Genomic DNA, 22320 nt, shown 5'->3' with positions numbered 1-22320 from the left:
TAATCCACTGCAGGATTTAGGGTCTTAATTTGATCACTTTGTTGTCGCAGAGAACTTTCTTGCACAGCAGGAAATGTAAATTGTAGTGTATTCGAGGTGTAAAAAGGCTTATAAAGTTTGTTATTTCCACTTTAGTATTTTCAGACTAACGAAAAATATATCAACACCTACAAAAATGTCCATTAATTATAATCCACATACTAATTCACATTTACTGTTGCTGCAGGATTATTATCATGTTCTAATTAAGAGAGTCTGAAGTAGGTATTTGGAGGGAAATATATTTCTCCTGGTTGGAGGAATATCTCTCTCTCTCTCTCTCTCTCTCTCTCTCTCTCTCTCTCTCTCTCTCTCTCTTTCTTTCTCTCTCTCTATCGCACGCTCTCCCCTTCTCTCTCATTTCTTTGGGTATATCTCAATGTCTCTCCCTCTGTGTATGACTAGTGGTTGGCGTAAAGCTGGACCTTGAGGCCTGGGTGGACAAATTCAAGATCCTAGCTAGCAACCAAACAAGTCCAACAAGTGACAACCGCCAAGTCCAACAAACGGTAACAAACATAAGGACAGCCAGGAATTAAACCCACACACAAGCATATGAAATGTGTTTTTTGCTTATCGTTGATGATAATTTGTTTTTGACAGTGTGGACCAACCAGTGGCTGTGAGATGGACTGTGAAGCCAACAGCGAAGTAAGATAAAGAATAATCAGTGGTGTATTGGAGGATATACGCAGGTATATGCCGAATAGCCATTTATTTTTCAGTGGGCATTGTGTATACTCACTTCTTAATCCCCAGGATGCTTATCAAAGTAAGTGTAGTGTAGGTATACGCCGTATCAATGAATAATGCTGTTTAGCTTAAAATGTTGATAAACTATTATTTCTTCACATTTTCAATGCAGCAATGTGCACATGAGAACAGTGTGAATGTTGCAAAATGCAATTTGTTGGAAAACACCATTCTAAAATGCTCACCACACATGCGATCGGTTTCATGGACAGAAATGGAAATATTCCTTAGAAATGTTGAGAAGGGAGATCTAAAGATCAAATCAAATCAAATCAAATGTATTTGTCACATACACATGGTTAGCAGATGTTAATGCGAGTGTAGCGAAATGCTTGTGCTTCTAGTTCCGACAATGCAATAATAACCAACGAGTAATCTAACTAACAATTCCAAAACTTCTGTCTTATGCACAGTGTAAGGGGATAAGAATATGTACATAGAGATATATGAATGAGTGATGGTACAGAGCAGCATAGGCAAGATACAGTAGATGGTATCGAGTACAGTATATACATATGAGATGAGTATGTAAACAAAGTGGCATAGTTAAAGTGGCTAGTGATACATGTATTACATAAGGATGCAGTAGATGATATAGAGTACAGTATCTACGTATGCATATGAGATGAATAATGTAGGGTATGTAAACATTATATTAGGTAGCATTGTTTAAAGTGGCTAGTGATATATTTTACATCATTTCCCATCAATTCCCATTATTAAAGTGGCTGGAGTTGAGTCAGTGTGTTGGCAGCGGCCACTCAGTGTTAGTGGTTGCTGTTTAACAGTCTGATGGCCTTGAGATAGAAGCTGTTTTTCAGTCTCTCGGTCCCAGCTTTGATGCACCTGTACTGACCGCGCCTTCTGGATGATAGCGGGGTGAACAGGCAGTGGCTCGGGTGGTTGTTGTCCTTGATGATCTTTATGGCCTTCCTGTAACATCGGGTGGTGTAGGTGTTCTGGAGGGCAGGTAGTTTGCCCCTGGTGATGCGTTGTGCAGACCTCACTACCCTCTGGAGAGCCTTACGGTTGTGGGCGGAGCAGTTGCCGTACCAGGCGGTGATACAGCCCGCCAGGATGCTCTCGATTGTGCATCTGTAGAAGTTTGTGAGTGCTTTTGGTGACAAGCCGAATTTCTTCAGCCTCCTGAGGTTGAAGAGGCGCTGCTGCGCCTTCTTCACGATGCTGTCTGTGTGAGTGGACCAATTCAGTTTGTCTGTGATGTGTATGCCGAGGAACTTAAAACTTACTACCCTCTCCACTATTGTTCCATCGATGTGGATAGGGGGGTGTTCCCCCTGCTGTTTCCTTAAGTCCACAATCATCTCCTTAGTTTTGTTGACGTTGAGTGTGAGGTTATTTTCCTGACACCACACTCCGAGGGCCCTCACCTCCTCCCTGTAGGCCGTCTCGTCGTTGTTGGTAATCAAGCCTACCACTGTTGTGTCGTCCGCAAACTTGATGATTGAGTTGGAGGCGTGCATGGCCACGCAGTCATGGGTGAACAGGGAGTACAGGAGAGGGCTCAGAACGCACCCTTGTGGGGACCCAGTGTTGAGGATCAGCGGGGTGGAGATGTTGATGCAACAACTATCATGGGTTGATAATATGACTAGGATAATGCCTTAAAATAATTGCCTCCAACATCCAGGTTTCAAACAATTAAGGAACAGTTAATAGATAGTGATGCTTATGATAGGCCTTGGTTATCAGGAATCAACGTAAGACCCAGATGCAGACACGTCGAATTGACAATGGTTTAATATTCCAACAGGGGCAGGCAATAGACAGGTCAAGGCAGGCAGGGGTCAGTAAACCAGAGGTGGGGAAATGGTACAGGACGGCAGGCAGGCTCAGGGTCAGGGTAAGCAGAGGTCAATAATCGAGAGGTGGGGCAACGGTACAGGTTGGCAGGCAGGCTCAGGGTCAGGGGCAGGCAGAGTGGTCAGGCAGGCAGGCTCAGGGTCAGGGGCAGGCAGAGTGGTCAGGCAGGCAGGCTCAGAGTCAGGGGCAGGCAGAGTGGTCAGGCAGGCAGGCTCAGAGTCAGGGGCAGGCAGAGTGGTCAGGCAGGCAGGCTCAGGGTCAGGGGCAGGCAGAGTGGTCAGGCAGGCAGGCTCAGAGTCAGGGGCAGGCAGAGTGGTCAGGCAGGCAGGCTCAGAGTCAGGGGCAGGCAGAGTGGTCAGGCAGGCAGGCTCAGAGTCAGGGGCAGGCAGAGTGGTCAGGCAGGCAGGCTCAGGGTCAGGGGCAGGCAGAGTGGTCAGGCAGGCAGGCTCAGAGTCAGGGGCAGGCAGAGTGGTCAGGCAGGCAGGCTCAGAGTCAGGGGCAGGCAGAGTGGTCAGGCAGGCAGGCTCAGAGTCAGGATAGGCAAAGGTCAAAACCAGGAGGGCAAGAAAAAGAGAGACTGGGAAAAGTAGGAACTGAGAACAAAAACGCTGGTTGACTTGACAAACAAGAAGAACTGGCAACAGGTATAGAGTTGAAGTCGGAAGTTTACATACACCTTAGTCAAATACATTTAAACTCTGTTTTTCACAACTCCTGACATTTAATACGAGTAAAGATTCCCTGTCTTAGGTCAGTTAGGATCACCACTTAATTTTAAGAATGTGAAATGTCACCAGGCACCAGCCTTGCGCATGGTGTCCCCGGTTCGCCTGCACAGCCCAGTGCGGGCTATTCCACCTCGCAGTACTGATAGGGCGACCGGGAGCATTCAACCAGGTAAGGTTGGGCAGGCTCGGTGCTCAAGAGCTCCAGTGCGCCTGCACGGTCCGGTCTATCCAGTGCCACCTACACGCCCCTGCCCTCCGGTGGCAGCCCCCCGCACCAGGCTTCCTGTGCGTGTCCAGAGCCCACTACTCCCTGTTTCTCCTCCCCGCACTCGCCCTGAGGTGTGTGTCCTCGGCTCAGTACCACCAGTGCCGGCACCACGCACCAGGCCTACAGTGCGTCCCGCCTGTCCAGAGCTGCTAGAGTCTCCCGCCTGTCCAGAGCTGCTAGAGTCTCCCGCCTGTCCAGAGCTGCTAGCGTCTCCCGCCTGTCCAGAGCTGCTAGAGTCTCCCGCCTGTCCAGAGCTGCTGTCAGCCAGGATCTTCCAGAGCCGCCAGTCAGCCAGGATCTTCCAGAGCCGCCAGTCAGCCAGGATCTTCCAGATCTTCCAGAGCCGCCAGTCAGCCAGGATCTTCCAGAGCCGCCAGTCAGCCAGGATCTGCCAGAGCCGTCAACCTGCCTGAGCTATCTCTCAGTCCTGAGCTTCCTCAGTATTGATGCACCCCTCAGTCCAGTGGGGCCCTTTGTTAGGGTTACTAGGCCAAGGTCAGCGGTGAGGGTCGCCACTCAATTAAACAATTGTTGGAAAATGACTTGTGTCTTGCACAAAGTAGATGTCCTAACAGACTTGCCAACACTATAGTTTGTTAACAAGACATTTTTGGAGTGGTTGAAAAAGTGTATGTAAACTTCTGACTTCAACTGTAAATACACAGGGGAAGATGGGCAACACCTGGAGGGGGGTGGAGACAATCACAAGGACAGGTGAAACAAATCTAGGTTTGACAAACTGTCTTCTGGTAGATGGAAAGGCTTTCCAAAAAACCTTCTCAATTAAATGTTAACTAGCCTATGTCTACCTGGCAGAATTATATCATAATTATTTGCATCAATCCAGTGGCCATTTGTTTTACAACCTCATCTCATATGCTACAGAAACACCACTAACCAAACAACAGTGCTAGGTACCTGGCACTTGAATTAAAGGGTAACTACATTTTCCCTAGACCTCAAAATTCGTCTCATGGTGTGGTTTAAGCATTGTTGTGGACATGGAACATCAAAAGTTCTTGTTTTTCTATTAAACAAGTGTGACTTAATTGACTCAGTTGACCGCCTGATGTATCTGTTTCAATGGTAGGGCTACTATTAGCCTACTTGCACTGTACATTTTGGTTTGGCCTGGCTGTGAAAGATCAATGTGGGATTTTTCAATGTTTCTCATATAATTCTTTGCACAGGGAGGGTCGTTTGGGATTTTTTGGGGGGCTAGATTTGCGTATACTCACTTCTCCAGGCATCACTACACCACTGTGAACAATGCTACTATCATGTTTTCAATGGTACTATATGCATGAAGCTAAGACAGTTGAGAGTTAAACAGACTAACAGTTGGGGTCTCATGTCGTCATGGTTGTCCATCTGCGCCTGTCCATGCAGGACCTTCTTTGTTACCTGGTGGATGACGGTGGTTTCCTGATCATGTCCAATCAGAAGGATCACTGGAACAAGGTGACATGTCCTGACAGTTACTACAAAGCTTTATTGAACCCAGTCCATCCTTGACTTAGGGGCATGTTGTATAATTCTGTTTCCTCTCTTCCACAGATTGGCATGTTCTTCAGTGAGGTGGACCCCTACCTGATGCATGCTCTCTACAACAACTCCTTTTACAACCGGAAGCAGTCCTTTGACTACCAGTCTGTGTGTGACCCCGTGCCAAGCAGCAACACCGGGGCTGCACCAAGAGGAGTCTTTGTGGTAAGGACTTCACATATTCAACAATAAAAGACACGGCTATCGGGCCTCCCAAGTAGCGCAGCGGTCTAAGGCACTGCATCGCAGTGCTAGTGACGTCACTACAGACCCAGGTTTGATCCCGGGCTGTATCACATCCGGCCTTAATCGGGAGTCCCCTAGGGCGGCGCACAATTGGCCCAGCGTCGTCCAGGTTAGGGGAGGGTTCGGCCAGGGGGGCTTTACTTGGCTCCTTGCGCTTTAGTGACTCCTTGTGGTGGGCCGGGCACCTGCAGGCTGACAGTGGTCATCAGTTGAACAGTGTTTCCTCCGACACATTGGTGCAGCTGGCTTCCGGGTTAAGCGGGCGGGTGTTAAGAAGCTTGGTTTGGCAGGATGCATAACTCGACCTTTGCCTCCCGAGCCTGTTGGGGAGTTGCAGCGATGAGACAAGAACAAAGTTGGGGAGAAAAGGGGGGTAAAATACAAAAAAATACAAAATAAGACACGACTATCACCCTTCTGTAATAATGGATGAATGAATGCTTGATAGCTAGCTAATTTAAAATGGAGAACAGGCAATGTCCTTGTGTTTATGTGTCCCCTTCTTTCTCTGTCCCATCAGCCCACCATTGCAGACTTTGTGAACCTGGCCTGGTGGTCATCAGCAGCTGCCTGGTAAGACCAGAGAATACAAGAATACTGTTGCCTGAAACACACACTACTTAAACAGAGCCACATATTTGCACTACCAACATCCTTTAAACAATCTCCCTTTCCACCCAGGTCCCTATTTCAGCAGCTGCTCTATGGAATGGCCTACCACAGTTGGTTTGTCACAGGTGAGTACAAAGTCGAGATATTGTGGTTTCTGCAGAGTAATGTTATATCACTGTTCTATATATATGTTTTTTTAATGAAGGACAGTGATTGCAACACTAGACTGATTATCTGTGTCCACATCAATATGTATTTGTCTATGTCTGTGTGCTGTAGATGAGGTGGAGGCAGAGGGGATGGACTCCAGAGAGACCAGCTGTGTGACGATACAGACTCAGTTCTACTTCACTAACATCAACAGCTCCTATGACATCCTGCAAGACTGTGGCAACTGTTCCAGGTAGCTTTTACTCTCCACGTACAACTCATACAAACATACACCAACATACAGTGCAGAAAGTACTCAGACCCATTGACCTTTTACACATTTTGTTACGTTACAGCATTATTCTAAAATAGATTCAATTGCTTTTTTTCCTCCTCAATCTGCACACAATACCCCATAATGACAAAGCAAAAACAGGATTTTATAAATGTTTGCAAATGTATAAAAAACTAAAAGATATAAAATATCACATTTACATAAGTATTCAGACTGTTTACTCAGTACTCTGTTGAAGAACCTTTGGCAGCAATTACAACCTCAAGTCTTCTTGGTATGAAGTTACAAGCTCGGCACACCTGTATTTGGGGAGTTTCTCCCATTCTCTCTGCAGATCCTCTCACTCTGTCAGGTTGGATGGGGAGCGTCGCTGCACAGCTATTTTCCGGTCTCTCCAGAGATGTTCAATCGGGTTCATTCCTGCATATGTGAATTGATTGCCCCCCATCTATCGTCAGAGCTCGTACTGTTAGGTGACCTAAACTAGGACATGCTTAACATCCCGGCCGTCCTACAATCTAAACTAGATGCCCTCAATCTCACACAAATTATCAATGAACCTACCAGGTACAACCCCAAATCTGTAAACACGGGCACCCTCATAGATATCATCCTAACCAACCTGCCCTCTAAATGCACCTCTGCTGTCTTCAACCAGGATCTCAGCGATCACTGCCACATTGCCTGCGTCCGTAATGGGTCCGCGGTCAAACGACCACCCCTTTATCACTGTCAAACGCTCCCTAAAACACTTCAGCAAGCAGGCCTTTCTAATCGACCTGGCCCGGTTATCCTGGAAGGATGTTGACCTCATTCTGTCTGTAGAAGATGCCTGGTTATTCTTTAAAAGTGCTTTCCTCACCATCTTAAATAAGCATGCACCATTCAAAAAATGTTGAACCAGGAACAGATATAGCCCTTAGTTTACTCCAGATCTGACTGCCGTTGACCAGCACAAAAACATCCTGTGGGGTACTGCATTAGCATCGAATATCCCCCACGATTTGCAACTTTTCAGGGAAGTTAGGGACCAATATACACAGGCAGTTAGGAAAGCAAAGGCTAGCTTTTTCAACCAGAAATTTGCATCCTGTAGCACAAACGCCAAAAGTTCTGGGACACTGTAAAGTCCATGGAGAATAAGAGCACCTCCTCCCAGCTGCCAACTGCACTGAGGCTAGGAAACACTGTCACCACCGATAAATCCACGATAATTGAGAATTTCAATAAGCATTTTTCTACGGCTTGCCATGCTTTCCACCTGGCTATCCCTACCCCGGTCAACAGCTCTGCACCCCCCACAGCAACTTGCCCAAACTTCCCCCATTTCTGCTTCACCCAAATCGAGATAGATGATATTCTAAAAGAGTTGCAAAATCTGGACCCCTACAAATCAGCTGGGCTAGACAATCTGGACCCTCTCTTTCTAAATTATCCGCCGCAATTGTTGCAACCCCTATTACAAGCCTGTTCAGCCTCTCTTTTGTATCATCTGAGATCCCTAAAGATTGGAAAGCTGCCACGGTCATCCCCCTCTTCAAAGGGGGAGACACTCTAGACCCAAACTGTTACAGACCTATATCTATCCTACCCTGCCTTTCTAAGGTCTTCGAAAGCCAAATTAACAAACAGATCACCGACCATTTCAAATCCCACCGTACCTTCTCCGCTATGCACCAGAGCTGGTCATGGGTGCACCTCAGCCACACTCAAGGTCCTAAACGATTTCATAACCGCCATCAATAAAAGACAATACTGCAGCAGTATTCATCAACCTGGCCAAGGCTTTCAACTCTGTCAATCACCACATTTTTATCGGCAGACTCAACAGCCTTGGTTTCTCAAATGACTGCCTCGCCTGGTTCACCAACTACTTCTCAGACAAAGTTCAGTGTGTCAAATCGGAGGGCCTGTTGTACAGACCTCTGGCAGTCTCTATGGGGGTGACACAGGGTTCAATTCTCGGGCTGATTCTCTGTATATATCAATGATGTCGCTCTTGCTGCTGGTGATTCTCGGATCCACCTCTTTGCAGATGACACCATTCTGTATACTTCTGGCCCTTCAGACACTGTGTTAACTAACCTCCAGACGAGCTTCAATGCCATACAACTCTCCTTCCGTAGCCTCCAACTGCTCTTAATTGCAAGTTAAACAAAATTCATGCTCTACTTATCGCTGCCCGCACCTGCCCGCCCGTCCAGCATTACTACTCCAGACGGTTCTGACTTAGAATATGTGGGCAATTACAAATATCTAGGTGTCTAGTAAGACTGTAAACTTTCCCTCTAGACTCACATTAAGCATCTCCAATCCAAAATTAAATCTGGAATCGGCTTCCTATTTCGCAACCAAGCATCCTTCACTCACGCTGCCGAACATAACCTCGTAAAACTGAATATCCTGCCGATCCTTGACTTCGGCGATGTCATTTGGATGCAGTCTATCACAGTGCCATCCGTTTTGTCACCAAAGCCCCATATACTACCCACCAATGTGACCTGCATGCTCTCGTTGGCTGGTCCTCACTTCATATTCGTATTAACCCAATGGCTCCAGGTCATCTTTAAGTCTTTGCTAGGTAAAACCCCGCCTTATCTCAGCTCACTGGTCACCATAGCAGCACCCACACCGTAGCATGCGCTCCAGCAGATATATTTTACTGGTCACCCCCAAAGCCTATTCCTGATTTGGCCGCCTTTCCTTCCAGTTCTCTGCTGCCAATGACTGGAACAAACAACTCATATCTCCCTCAATAACTTTAAGCATCAGCCGTCAAAGCAGCTTACAGATCACTGCACCTGTACATAGCCCATCTGTAAATAGCCCATCCAACTACCTCATCCCCATATTGTTTTTTTTGTTGCTCCTTTGCACCCCAGTATCTCTACTTGCACATTCATCTTTCACTCCAGTGTTTATTTGCTAAATTGTAATTACTTTGCCACTACGGCCTATATATTGCCTTACCTCCCTGATCTTACATCATTTGCACACACTGTATATCAATTTTTTTCTATTGTGTTATTGACTGTACGTTTGTTCATTCCATGTGCAACTCTGTGTTGTTGTTTGTGTTTCCCACTCTTTTGCTTTATCTTGGCCAGGTCGCAGTTGTAAATTAGAACTTGTTCTCAACTGGCCTACCTGGTTTAAAATAAAGTTGAAATAAAATACAAAATAAAAAAGTAGTCTCGGCTGTGGGCTTAGGGTCATTGTCCTGTTGGAAGCTGAACCTTCGCCCCAGTCTTAGGTCCTGAGCGCTCTGGAGCAGGTTTTCATCAAACCTGCTCTGTACTTTGCTCCATTCATCTTTTCCTCGATCCTGACTAGTCTCCCAGTACCTGCTGCTGAAAACATCCTCACAGCATGATGCTTCCACCCCCGTGCTTTACCGTAGGGATGGTGCCAGGTTTCCTCCAGGTGTGTGTGGTGGTTAATTTTTTTACTATCAAATGAGGAGAGACAAACTCATCACACAAGTCAGAGTTATACTTAACTAAATCTTTATTCACTTATTAATAAGCGAGCAGGTTAACTTCTTATGGGCAGGTGGGACGGTAGTAGTGAAATTGCAAAGCGCGAAATTCAAACTACATTTTGAACTTTCATAAAATCACAAGTGTATTACATCAAAATAAAGCTTAAATTCTTGTTAATCCAGCCGCTGTGTCAGACTTCAAAAAGGCTTTACGGTGAAAGCAAACCATGCGATTATCTGAGGACAGCACCCCATATACATGAAAAACATATTTCAACCAGGCAGGTGCGACACGAAAGTCAGAAATAGCGATATAAAAAATGCCTTACCTTTGATCTTCTTCTGTTGGCACTCCAAAAGGTCCCAGTTACACCACAAATGGTGCTGTTGTTCAATAATGTCCTTCTTTATATCCATAAAAACTCAGTTTAGCTGGCGTGCTTCAGTCAACAATCCACCCAGTTTCCCTCCATCAAAATGCATACAAAATGAATCCTAAATGCAACTAATAAACTTTTCCAAACAAGTCAAACAATGTTTATAATCAAACCTTAGGTACCCTAATATGCAAATAAATGATCAAATTTAAGACAGAGAATCATTATTGTCTTTACCGGAGAAAAATACTAAAGAACTCTCTTCCGCACGCTTGGAAACACTACAGCCAAAATGGGAGCCACCTAGAAAAACTACAATATCTGGCTCATTTTTCCAAAAACCAGCCTGGAACTCTTTCTAAAGACTGACATCTAGGGGAAGCCCTAGTAACTGCAATCTGGGAGGACTTGACCTTATAATTAAAGTGATAGTCATTGAAAAAAGAGGTAGGCTGTTTTTTTTTGTTTTTTTTTGTCCTCTGGGTTTCGCCTGCCATATCAGTTCTGTTATACTCACAGACGTAATTTTAACAGTTTGGTGAGAAACGAACACAGGTGAAATCAATGAACAAAAATGAAAGACAGGGCTTCGTTCTAGAACACAAAGAAACAGGGCTATGTTCAAGAACACAAAGAAAAAGAACACGAGGTTGACTAAGAAAAGAAAAGCAGAACCTTACAATGCTATGGAATGCGGTCTCTTTAGGTTTATCACCCAAAGACACCGTACATCTTCTGTCAGTGTTAAATCTCCCAGAGGCCCATCCTCAGTAGAACACACACAGATGAGTGCTCTAACAACCACTTATTATGTTGCATAAAACCATTTGATGCAATAACAGTATTATAACATAATCTTGTCATTTCTCTCACACGTGACGTTTGGCATTCAGGCTAAAGAGTTCAATCTTGTTTTCATCAGACCAGAGAATCTTGTTTCTCATAGTCAAAGTCCTTTTGGTGCCTTTTGGCAAGCTCCAAGTGGGCTGTCATATGCCTTTTACTGAGGAGTGGCTTCTGTCTGGCCACTCTACCATAAAGGCCTGATTGGTGGAGTGCTGCAGATATGGTTGTCCTTCTGGAAGGTTCTCCCATCTCCACAGAGGAAGTCTGGAGCTCAGTCAGTGACCATTGGGTTCTTGGGTTCCATTGGGTTCTCCCTGACCAAGACCCTTCTCCCCCAATTGCTGAGTTTGGCCAGGCGGCCAGCTCTAGGAAGAGTCTTGGTGGTTCCGTACTTCTTCCACTTAAGAATGATGGAGGCCACAGTGATCTTGGGGACCTTCAATGCTGCAAAAATGTTTGGTACCCTTCCCAGATCTGTGCTTCGACATAATCCTGTCTCTGAGCTCTATGGACAATTACTTCGACCTCATGGCCTGGTTTTTGCTCGGACATGCAATGTCAACTGTGGGACCTTATATAGACAGGTTAGTGCCTTTCCAAATCATATCCAATCAATTGAATTTACCACAGGTGGACTCCAATCAAGTTGTTTAACCATCTTAAGGATGATCAATGGAAACAGGATGCACCAGAGGTCAATTTTGAGTCTCAAAGCAAAAGGTCTGAATACTTATGTAAATGCATTTTACATTTTTAATAAAGCAAACATTAAAAAAATGTTTTTTGCTTTGTCATTATGGGGTATTGTGTGTAGATCAATGAATAAGACTGTAATGTAACAAAACGTGGTATAAATCAAGGGGTCTGAATAGTTTCCGAATGCACTGTAGTTCATGGAAAATGCAATTGAGTAAAAGTTCTGCGGCATTTCCTAAACTCGGTCCTGGGGACTGCAAGGTGATTACGTTTTGGTTTTGTCCCTAGCACTACACAGCTGATTCAAATAATCAACTAATCATCAAGCTTTGATCATTTGAATCAGCTGTGTAGTGTTAGGGCGAAACCAAAATGTGCAATCCTTGAGGTCACGAGTTTGGTAAACGCTGCCTCAATTAATCTAAAAGTTTATGAAATTCCATCAGAAGTACTGAAATAGTAACCTCATTAAGTTAAATGAGCCCAGTAAAACGATCTCATGGAGCTGATCCAACAGTGAACGAGTCTGTCATATACAATTGTAGGATCTTAATTTGATCACTCTTTTGTTGCTGAGAATTTTCCTGCATCTTTCATGATTTGCATAAATTCACTGAAAACCCACACTAACACAAAGATATTTAAACAGTATTACACTTTTCATGTAGCCTACTTTTGGCCAGCTAATAGCCTAATCACCAATCAAGCAACATAATAGACTAAACATACAAATCCTGTTGCTGCAGAATTATTTTTCTTTGACAATATAGGTCAAATTAAGATCTGACACTTGTAAGAAGAGTTTGTTGACTCAGTCTCTCTTTGTGTGTAGGCTGATCCATGCCAAGAGGTTAAACAACACCAACCTGCTGTTTGTGGTGGCAGAGAAGATGCCCTGCAACACCTGTGAGGTGGAGAAACTGTCCCAGGCGGAGACAGAGTGTATCCTTGCCAACACATACACATCTGCTGTTGGGAGCCTTCTCCGCTCGTTTGTTTATCTCTTTATCGACTTGTTTATAAGAGTGGCTTTTCACATTCAACTGACTGGTGCTAATGTCAAACCATTTAAATTTGGGTTCAGTCCAGTTCACCCCTTGATGACTATTCTAACTAAAGCATCTGTATTAAGTGTTTATCGTTGTGTTACATTTTTCTATGGCATAAACCTGTGGGAGAGGAAGCTATAGGGGCGGGTGTGTGTAAACACATGGAGACTTGGAGAGTGACTATATAGGTAGTGTGAGTCATTCCTTAACCATGCCTCTTCCAGTCAAGGAGGATAACCCATCATGTGAGGACATGAGTGCAGCGAGGTATCGAAAAGGGCCCGCTGTGTGCTACGACTACAATCTTTCTGTAAGACTTACAACTGACTGTACAACTCAGCAGACCCTACAATAAACATATACTGTAAATATGCTGATGCGCATAGATTCTATTTTCACTAAGAAGACACACACTAAGAATATTTATTTTTTACTTTCAAAAATTCTACTGTATGACTAAAAATGTCTCCTTTACTCTCCAGGAGAACACATCAGACTGTGGGCGGGGCCACTCCTTCCACCCCTCACTCCAGACCCTGCTCATGATTCAGCTCTTCCTCCTCTATCCAATCGCCAGCCCTCATATTCTGCCCCTTTTACTTTAATTTTCCTCCAGTCTTGCTCTCCCCAGCTCTTTGTCCATCCTAAAGCTCCCACCCTCTCCCCTCTATGCTCCGCCCCTGCTCTAGTCATAGGTTATAATGGGACTTCCTGTCACTGCAACTTGGAAGCCTTGAGTACCGCGCTACTGTACCCAGCTAGCTTCAATTGTTGTTGCTTAGTGACAGTTGCAGGACCTTTATGTTCTCAGCGAGTTGCGTACCTTCATCCATGGGAAGAGATTCAAAAGGTTGGTGTTCCAACCACCACAATTATCAGAGGCTATGTCAGAAAAGAAAAAAGACCCCATCCCCACCCGCATCAACAGGACGAGTGACAAGTGAAAAGACGAGTTAGATGCCATGTCACAGAGCTCCAACCGTCATGGACACAGCAGAGGAAGAGACATGGCCTCCATCTCGCTCACTCATCTCTGACCTGATCAGTTTCATCGCTCTGTCATGTGTCTCTCATAGGGGGCTACTGTACGGATCATTCAGAAAATTAAGGAAAAAAAGAACTTTCAAGTATACAAAAACATACAATTATAAACTGTTGAAGTGTTGAGTATTCAAAGCACATGTTAGGGTATCATTTGCAATGAAAGTTGTTACATTAATTTATTTATGCACTATATCTACTTCTTGCCAAAATGAGAGACTTTGATGTGGTCTTGTTTTTATAACCAAGTGAGAGGAAAAAGAGAAACCCAGAAAGGAAAACTAGAGAAATAGTGTTAGGAATATCTGAGTTGGCTGAATTCCAATTCTTCTTGTACACCTCTACTGTTCTCCACTTGAAGTTAGAACTGTTTCTGCCCCTGGAAGCACAGTATTATATTTATAATCATGGTAACATGGAACTATTCTACGAAATAGTAGTCACGTTGTATAAAATGGAGACAGGCCCAGGAATACATAATAGGGGGTTTTAATACTCCACCCAAAATATACAACATGCCGTGAAAGACACAGCGACGAAGCCCAAAACAAACATGTATACAAAAACACAGGGATGTAACCCAAACAAAAGAGCGAGGTTAAACCTCTAATAAATACACAGGACGAGACCCGCAATACAATACACAGGACAAAACCCATAATAACAAGTGCACAACAATACACGGGACGAGACCCGCAATACAATAAATACACAGGACGAAACCCGTAATAACAAGTGCACAACAATACACGGGACGGACCCGCAATACAATACATAGGATGAAACCCGTAATAACAAGTGCACAACAATACACAGGACGAGACCCGCAATACAATACACAGGACAAAACCCATAATAACAAGTGCACAACAATACACGGGACGAGACCCGCAATACAATACACAGGACGAAACCCGTAATAACAAGTGCACAACAATACACGGGACGAGACCCGCAATACAATACACAGGACGAAACCCGTAATAACAAGTGCACAACAATACACGGGACGGACCCGCAATACAATACATAGGATGAAACCCGTAATAACAAGTGCACAACAATACACGGGACCCGAAAATAACGAGTACACAATACACGCAGAAAGCCGAAACAACAAAGTACAGGTACTCACAAGACCAACAGACATGGGAACAATAACCGACAAGACATTGGTGAACAGAGGGCACATATATACAATTACTAATCAGGAGAATGGGTATCAGGTGTGCATAATGAGACCGTTCAGTGGCACCTAGAAGCCGGTGACGTAGACCTCCGGAACTGGTGTACGGAATGAGCAGCAGTACCGGGGGAATCCGTGACACATTTGATTATCATGGTTGACTGATGTTAGTTAATGAATTGGTAATTATGTTTCCAAACCGGACAAAGCAAATTATAACTTTTCCCTTGCAAAAATAATTCAAATACTAGGCTACACCAATGTATTATGAATCAGTATTAAGCCTCTGAAAAGTCTGAGCGTTTGGGCTTCATTGCTGTATGTGGTGTGTACTTTCCCACTCTCCACAGACTAATTGAATCGTTGTTTCCACGTCATTTCAACAAAATGATATTGAACCAACGTGGCATAGACGTTGAATTGACAATTGTGCTCCGTGGGATCCTTTCTGATCAGTGGACATTCTGACTGACCTCTACTCCTAACCCAGTGAAAGCTAACCCCTCTGCCAATCCTCATACAGCCGCTCCACCATGGCCACTAATGTTCCCAGGACTATATTTGTATGTGTTTAATATCTGTTGTCACCACAGCAGAGCAGATATACTAATATCTATTCAGACTGGCCCATAAGTTTCTCGTTTTAGTTGCAGGTAGGTTTTGGCAGAACTTAGCTTGTATTACCTTTGACAGACGCTGTGTAACTTCAGACCATTTGCTGCTGGGGGATTGGGGTTGAACATTTCCCACATAAAGGAATGCAGCCGAGGCCACTACAACTTACTGTATGGTGACAACTGAGCTGCAGTCTGGGTTTTCTGTTACATGTCATTCTGATCAATTTGAAGTGAAATGTCATTAGTCTCCATGTTTTGTTGTCATAGTGCCTTGATGCACTTTGTTTTGGAAAGCATTGTCTCTTGAGCTACTGTACAGTACCTTTATAGAAGAGGCACCCTAATGGCTGTGGAGCTACAGGATCTTTATAGAGCAAGTCTGTTGGCTATATATCTATGGTAGCTTTATAGAGACACCATATTGACTAGACGTTATTGTAGCTCAATGTTGACTTTCGATTGGCTGTGGCTCCTGGCTGCTGTACCATTCCAGGGCTACCTGATTGCTACCAGATAGAGTCGCTGTACAGTACCTTTACAGAGCCATCTATAGAGCTAAACTATCAGTATAAATCAACTTAACTGGTCATAGATCTACCTTTATAGGGTCACCTGACCGCTATCATTGCGTTTCTGTCTGAACCGTATGTGCGTTTGTGTTTGTGTATGGGTGTATGTTCGTTTTAACCCTCAGAGGGAATGTCTTTAAAACTGGGTTGAGAGGATGGGGAATGACAGTTGTGGTAGCGTAGCTGTTTGTTGTTCCAATTCCAATGGAAGAAGTGTTATATCAGATGTTGTTATGGGGGGAAAAAAATATTTTACAAAAAAAAAAAAAATCCAATCCATTTTTTCTCACCGGTTTGCTCAATATATTGTCATGAGGGAGCTGCATACTGTATGTGACCCCTGTATTCACAGAGGTGTTCAAAAATAATGTTTAATATGTCCGTGTGTTTCTGTTTCAAAGGATACATAGTGACTAAGCCTCTCTAAATGCCTTAGTGTTTCAGTGTTCTCCCTCCTACACACACTTGCGCGCATGCGCGCGTACACACACACACACACCGTGAGCCTCCCAAATATTCACTTTCTCCAACGACTTTCCCAATCCAGAATGTTGCACTCTGGATTTAAAGAGGTTTAGGTTTTGATGTGCACGTCCGTCAATATAAAATGGTGTGAGTTTCTTGTACACATTGCTGCTTGGAGTGGAGGACTTTCATAGTTTACATTGACTCTGAATCTGTATTGACTCTGAAGTCCCTCCACCCCACCTCACTGTTAACGTAACATCTGAAACCCCAAAACCTCCTTCACTGTAACCATAAAAACACACAATGTACAGTGAACAATATCATTTTTGGCAAGACGAAATGTTTCGTAAAAGCATAATTAGATTTTTATTTTAAATAGGCAAGTCAGTTAAGAACAAATTCTTATTTAGAATGAGAGCCTACCCCAGCCAAACCCTGACGATGCTGGGCCAATTGTGATACAGCCCAGGATCGAACCCAGGTCTGTAGTGACACCTCTAGCACTGGAATGCAGTGCCTTAGACCGCTGCCCCACCCAGGATCCCTATCTCAGTGAAAGACTGGACCAAATAGAAACTCAGAATCTGACGTTTGCAATTGTCTCCTTTCAATGTTAGGGTCCACCATTTTTGAAATTCCTCGTATAGATAGTCCTGTTGCATTTTATTGTTTTATTATATCACAGCATTTGTTTGTCCCTCTGTTGTCCCTCCGTCAATGAAGGTTACATTCGCTGTGGAAATGTACCCCCTGTGACTTTCTCTGGCTCAGCAGCAGACACAAGCACTAACAAATTTACACATTCAGACATGCAGTTACACACTTATGCACCCACATGCACAAAGCACACACATGTAACACTAACAGTTATACCTACACATGCACAGCTGGGGGATGTTCAGCTCTAGCCTGAAGTAAGCCAGGGATGTCTATTCCCTGTGTGGGATGTCAGAGGCTGGCTCAGGGTGTGAGTCTCCATAGAACAGCATGGGACCGTGTCAAACAAAAGGTAAAAGAATCATGATTTGTATGTCTGTGTGTCTGTGTGCTGAGGGACACAGGTCGGTTTTCTGTGGTTTGAAAAATTTACTTTTTGCTCTAAAAAAAAAGAAGGGGAAAAAGGGCAAGTTTGGGGTGAGAGGACCGGGTCTGGTTTACAGCCAGCCCTAAAGGGAGGGTCTCCACGTGGCCCTGCCCCTGCCTACCCTTGCGGTGTCTGTGCGTCTCTGTGGGAAAGACACGTGTGTATGTGATTCTGTAGTCTGTAGTCTGGTGCTATGTGACCATGTTTGACAAATGTGTTTAAAAAAAAACAGTAACAAAAAATTAATAAATTCAGTCAAATTCTAAGTGAAGTAAAAAAAAAAATGGAATAAAGTAAAGATAAGTTTGAGATCTAAACTGTTTTTATTTTTATTTATTTTCTGTGGGTGTCTGAGTGTGTATGTGTGTGCGCGGAAGATTTAGCTCCCTCTCGCTGGGCATTGGTCCATGTCGCTCCATTCTTTTGTACTGATAAAGCAAAAAAAAAAAAAGAGAAGAGGGTAAAATTTGTAAAATATTGTGTCTGTGACTCCTTGTAAAATATTTTCAAATTGTTTATTACAGAGAATCAGTTATTAAATAATGTTCATATTTTTCACTTCATTTAAATGTCTGGTGTTTGTTTTTACATCTCTGAAATGCCAGGACTCATGTCCAGTATATACCTACTTTATAGCAGGGCACACCTGATTCTAATAATCTGCTGGTTGATAAACTGAACCAGGTTAGTTACAACTCGGGATGGGAGTGAAAACTTACACAACGGTAGCTCTCCAGGAACAGGGTTGGAGACCCCTGCTGTATAGGCTACAAACACACAGTTCACATACACTATTACCATCAGTAACCTATTTACAGGTCTCCAAAACATCACACTAACAAATCCTCCCTACTAGCTTTTGACAAATATTATACAACGGGTGGGTCTAATCCTGAATCCGATGTCTATTCCACAAGTTACCAAAAACATACATAGTCGATTTTATATATAAAGAAATGTTAGTAGGTATTCAACGTATAGAGTTGCATCCATGGACAGATATCCCAATGACACTGAACAACATCACAACGTACTGAGAAAGTCAGTGAGAGCCGTGTGCCACGTGGCTGGGTCATCCAGATAGCATGGATGTCCTGCTCCTTTCATCACCAACACCTTGTGATTGGCTAGCTTCCTCAGGTTGTTCAGAGAAACCTCCTTTAGCTGAGCATCCTGGTCTCCATTGACAATCAGAGACGGAGGCTGGAATGAAAGTAGAGGTGGCTAGTTCAAATAAACTGTTACCCAATCTCACATACAAAGGCAGGGTTTCAATCTGATCGCAGATTGTAGACAATACGGCTTTAAAAGGCCATTTCCAATTCCCAGGCAGTCACACAGAGCACCCAAACACAGGACATGTTGCATAGGAGCAAAGCCAGTGTTTGCAACAATCACTGACCAACCAGAGAAGAGAAAAGAGAGAGGAGAGAGCTATAATCACTCAGTACACACCTGCACGCACCTGTATGCTGATGTACTGCTCTACTGTGAATTTCTCAGTGCAGATGGGAGCCACAGCGATGTATGCCCGGACCAGAGCCTCATGCTGGAAGAGGAAGGGCAGGGAGTACATGCCACTGACAGAGGGACTGACTACCACGACTGGCCCCATCCCCAGGGCCACACACACCTGCTTCAGGAACCCACCAGGGGCCAGCTCTCCTACAGCGAATGGGGCCACTGATGACTTAGACTGACCAAAACCTGGGGGCGGGGGGAGGGGAGAGGAAGAGGCAGATGGAGTTACAGGTCAGTGATTCATTGAGTCATGAATTATGTTTTTGTTGCTCAATCAACTCCTCAACTACTAATTTACTACTATTCTCACAACCAAAGCTCACCTGGTAGGTCGATGGCCACAGCACAACAGCCAGCTTTGGCCAATATCTCCAGTGTACCTATATTGAGCCAATTCTCAGATGACAAACGGATGCCGTGCAGAAGTAGGATGGACAGATTGACTTCACCTGTAGCCGGTTCAGCTTGTCTGTAAAACAGAGGGGCCTTGCAGGATTCCACATGCAAGCTCCCTTCTGTCATTTTAGCAGCACACATCCTATGAAGGTGGTTAAAAAAAAGTAATACAGCCTAAATATAATCACCAAATATTTGAAGAAAGAAGGTGAAAAAGTCAATTAAAGCCAAAGTCTGTAACATTTCCAATGCCTTACATCCAATAGTCCTGTTTTAGGCTATTGTCCAGCCTGGTCTCATAAACTAGATGTAACATAGTAAATGTAAATCCGGGACACTGAAATTAGTACTGTATGGTATGGTTATAATACAGAAGTTTACTGAAGGCAAAAACAAAGTGAGGGTAGTTGGTCGGGGTGGATGGGTGGGCGTATTTACAACATATTGTACGGATTGCAATTCGTAATATACAGTATCATAGGAAAAGGATGATGGACATCCACAAATTAATACACCATACTAAATATCAAATATCAAACTAAATGGAGGTAGACAGATTTACGTCTACTGTTACATCTACCCCATGAGTCCAGGTTGTAGCATCATAAAATACAGTATATTGTAAACAAATGTATGGCACATTAGCACTACAGATATTACGTCATAAAAATAAAGTGATTCTGCATGTGTAAATGCATTTAATCTGCTACATTGGGCCTGTTAGGGCCTCATTGATTGTATCTAATGTCTGTGTGCAATTTGTTTAGTGTTGTGCATGTAGTGAAGGCTAAATTCATTGTCGCATTTTAATGTTTGCTTGGCCGATAGCCACCAATTGAAATGTAGGAAGGATTCTTGTCAAGTTTTCTGTAATCGATCTCCAGGGAAAGTTACAGCTCATAGCTCGTATTCCCCATAGGCACACATTGTCATTGATCTGCCTGTGATCAAAGTTCACATTTATTCCAAATGATTTTCTTAGCCTAGATTTTGATGCATGTAAGACAAATGTATCTTTACATTCACGCTGTCTGAGTGGTTTCTCTCTGAACTATAAGTGGGAAGGCTGCAGAGTTGCCAACTAACTACAAATACCTAGGTGTCTGGTTAGACTGTAAACTCTCCTTCCAGACCCACATCAAGCATCTCCAATCCAAAGTTAAATCTAGAATTGGCTTCCTATTTCGCAACAAAGCATCCTTCACTCATGCTGCCAAACATACCCTTGTAAAACTGACCATCCTACCAATCCTCGACTTCGGCGATGTCATTTACAAAATAGCCTCCAATACCCTACTCAACAAATTGGATGCAGTCTATCACAGTGCAATCCGTTTTGTCACCAAAGCCCCATATACTACCCACCATTGCAACCTGTATGCTCTCATTGGCTGGCCCTCGCTTCATACTCGTCGCCAAACCCACTGGCTCCATGTCATCTACAAGACCCTGCTAGGTAAAGTCCCCCCTTATCTCAGCTCGCTGGTCACCATAGCATCTCCCACCTGTAGCACACGCTCCAGCAGGTAAATCTCTCTGGTCACCCCCAAAACCAATTCTTTCTTTGGCCGCCTCTCCTTCTAGTTCTCTGCTGCCAATGACAGGAACGAACTACAAAAATCTCTGAAACTGTAAACACTTATCTCCCTCACTAGCTTTAAGCACCAACTGTCAGAGCAGCTCACAGATTACTGCACCTGTACATAGCCCACCTATAATTTAGCCCAAACAACTACCTCTTTCCCTACTGTATTTATTTTATTTATTTATTTAGCTCCTTTGCACCCCATTATTTTTATTTCTACTTTGCACATTCTTCCACTGCAAATCTACCATTCCAGTGTTTTACTTGCTATATTGTATTTACTTTGCCACCATGGCCTTTTTTTTGCCTTTACCTCCCTTATCTCACCTCATTTGCTCACATGGTATATAGACTTGTTTATACTGTATTATTGACTGTATGTTTGTTTTACTCCATGTGTAACTCTGTGTCGTTGTATGTGTCGAACTGCTTTGCTTCATCTTGGCCAGGTCGCAATTGTAAATGAGAACTTGTTCTCAACTTGCCTACCTGGTTAAATAAAGGTGAAATAAATAAATAAATAAAAGGGTAAAGTTGCTAGAGGCAGGTTGATTTGTTGCCGTTGTTATGTCATTGCGTGACAACGTAAAACTGCGTCATTACGTAGAATACACAATAACGTTACTCAAATTGTCTGGCCATCAAATATGATTTGACATTTGTTCAGGTACAGACACCCACTCCTTTCTGTACAATTTTGATTGAGACATGTTGATTGATGTTGTAAGTTCTGTTCAAGATCAAACATTCATGACCAACTATATTCATTGGGTTTGGCTCGTCGAAACCGTACCGCTGCTGCAGTCAGCCAACAATGATTTGCAATTTGCTGAAATTGCTGCTGCCTATGCACGAGCTGAGCGCCTGCTGCTGACGTCACCCACAATGCACTTTTGCAGCCAGGAACGTGTCATTAAGAGGGAAAATATGTGCATTTTAGCGTT

At 43.8% G+C, this 22320-nt stretch overlaps 2 protein-coding genes across 5 annotated transcripts in view; one reads left to right on the top strand and one right to left on the bottom strand.

Moving 5' to 3' along the window:
• The window catches only part of LOC112263077 (voltage-dependent calcium channel subunit alpha-2/delta-2-like), a 296787-nt gene extending 278350 nt beyond the window's left edge, over positions 1 to 18437 (top strand). For all 4 annotated transcript variants that reach the window (XM_042331135.1, XM_042331134.1, XM_042331138.1 and 1 more), the window contains 10 exons: positions 445 to 548; positions 643 to 690; positions 5002 to 5073; positions 5170 to 5322; positions 5924 to 5976; positions 6085 to 6140; positions 6295 to 6418; positions 12693 to 12802; positions 13134 to 13219; positions 13392 to 18437. In XM_042331135.1, the coding sequence (XP_042187069.1) occupies positions 445 to 548; positions 643 to 690; positions 5002 to 5073; positions 5170 to 5322; positions 5924 to 5976; positions 6085 to 6140; positions 6295 to 6418; positions 12693 to 12802; positions 13134 to 13219; positions 13392 to 13514 (929 nt within the window). In that variant the 3' untranslated portion in view covers positions 13515 to 18437. The remainder of the gene's footprint in view (positions 1 to 444; positions 549 to 642; positions 691 to 5001; positions 5074 to 5169; positions 5323 to 5923; positions 5977 to 6084; positions 6141 to 6294; positions 6419 to 12692; positions 12803 to 13133; positions 13220 to 13391) is intronic.
• A 460-nt stretch (positions 18438 to 18897) lies between these two features.
• Positions 18898 to 19932, bottom strand: LOC112247078 (protein ABHD14B-like). The gene is made up of 3 exons (XM_024415740.2): positions 19719 to 19932; positions 19340 to 19581; positions 18898 to 19077 (listed from the first exon to the last, which is right to left on the bottom strand). Exons 1-3 carry the CDS (start codon positions 19930 to 19932, stop codon positions 18898 to 18900), a joined length of 636 nt encoding a protein of 211 aa, XP_024271508.1.
• Positions 19933 to 22320: the final 2388 nt, after the last annotated feature.

The sequence above is a fragment of the Oncorhynchus tshawytscha genome, linkage group LG02, assembly GCF_018296145.1.
Source record: "Oncorhynchus tshawytscha isolate Ot180627B linkage group LG02, Otsh_v2.0, whole genome shotgun sequence".
Lineage (NCBI taxonomy): Eukaryota > Metazoa > Chordata > Actinopteri > Salmoniformes > Salmonidae > Oncorhynchus > Oncorhynchus tshawytscha.
This window is presented reverse-complemented; position numbering and strand designations above follow the sequence as displayed.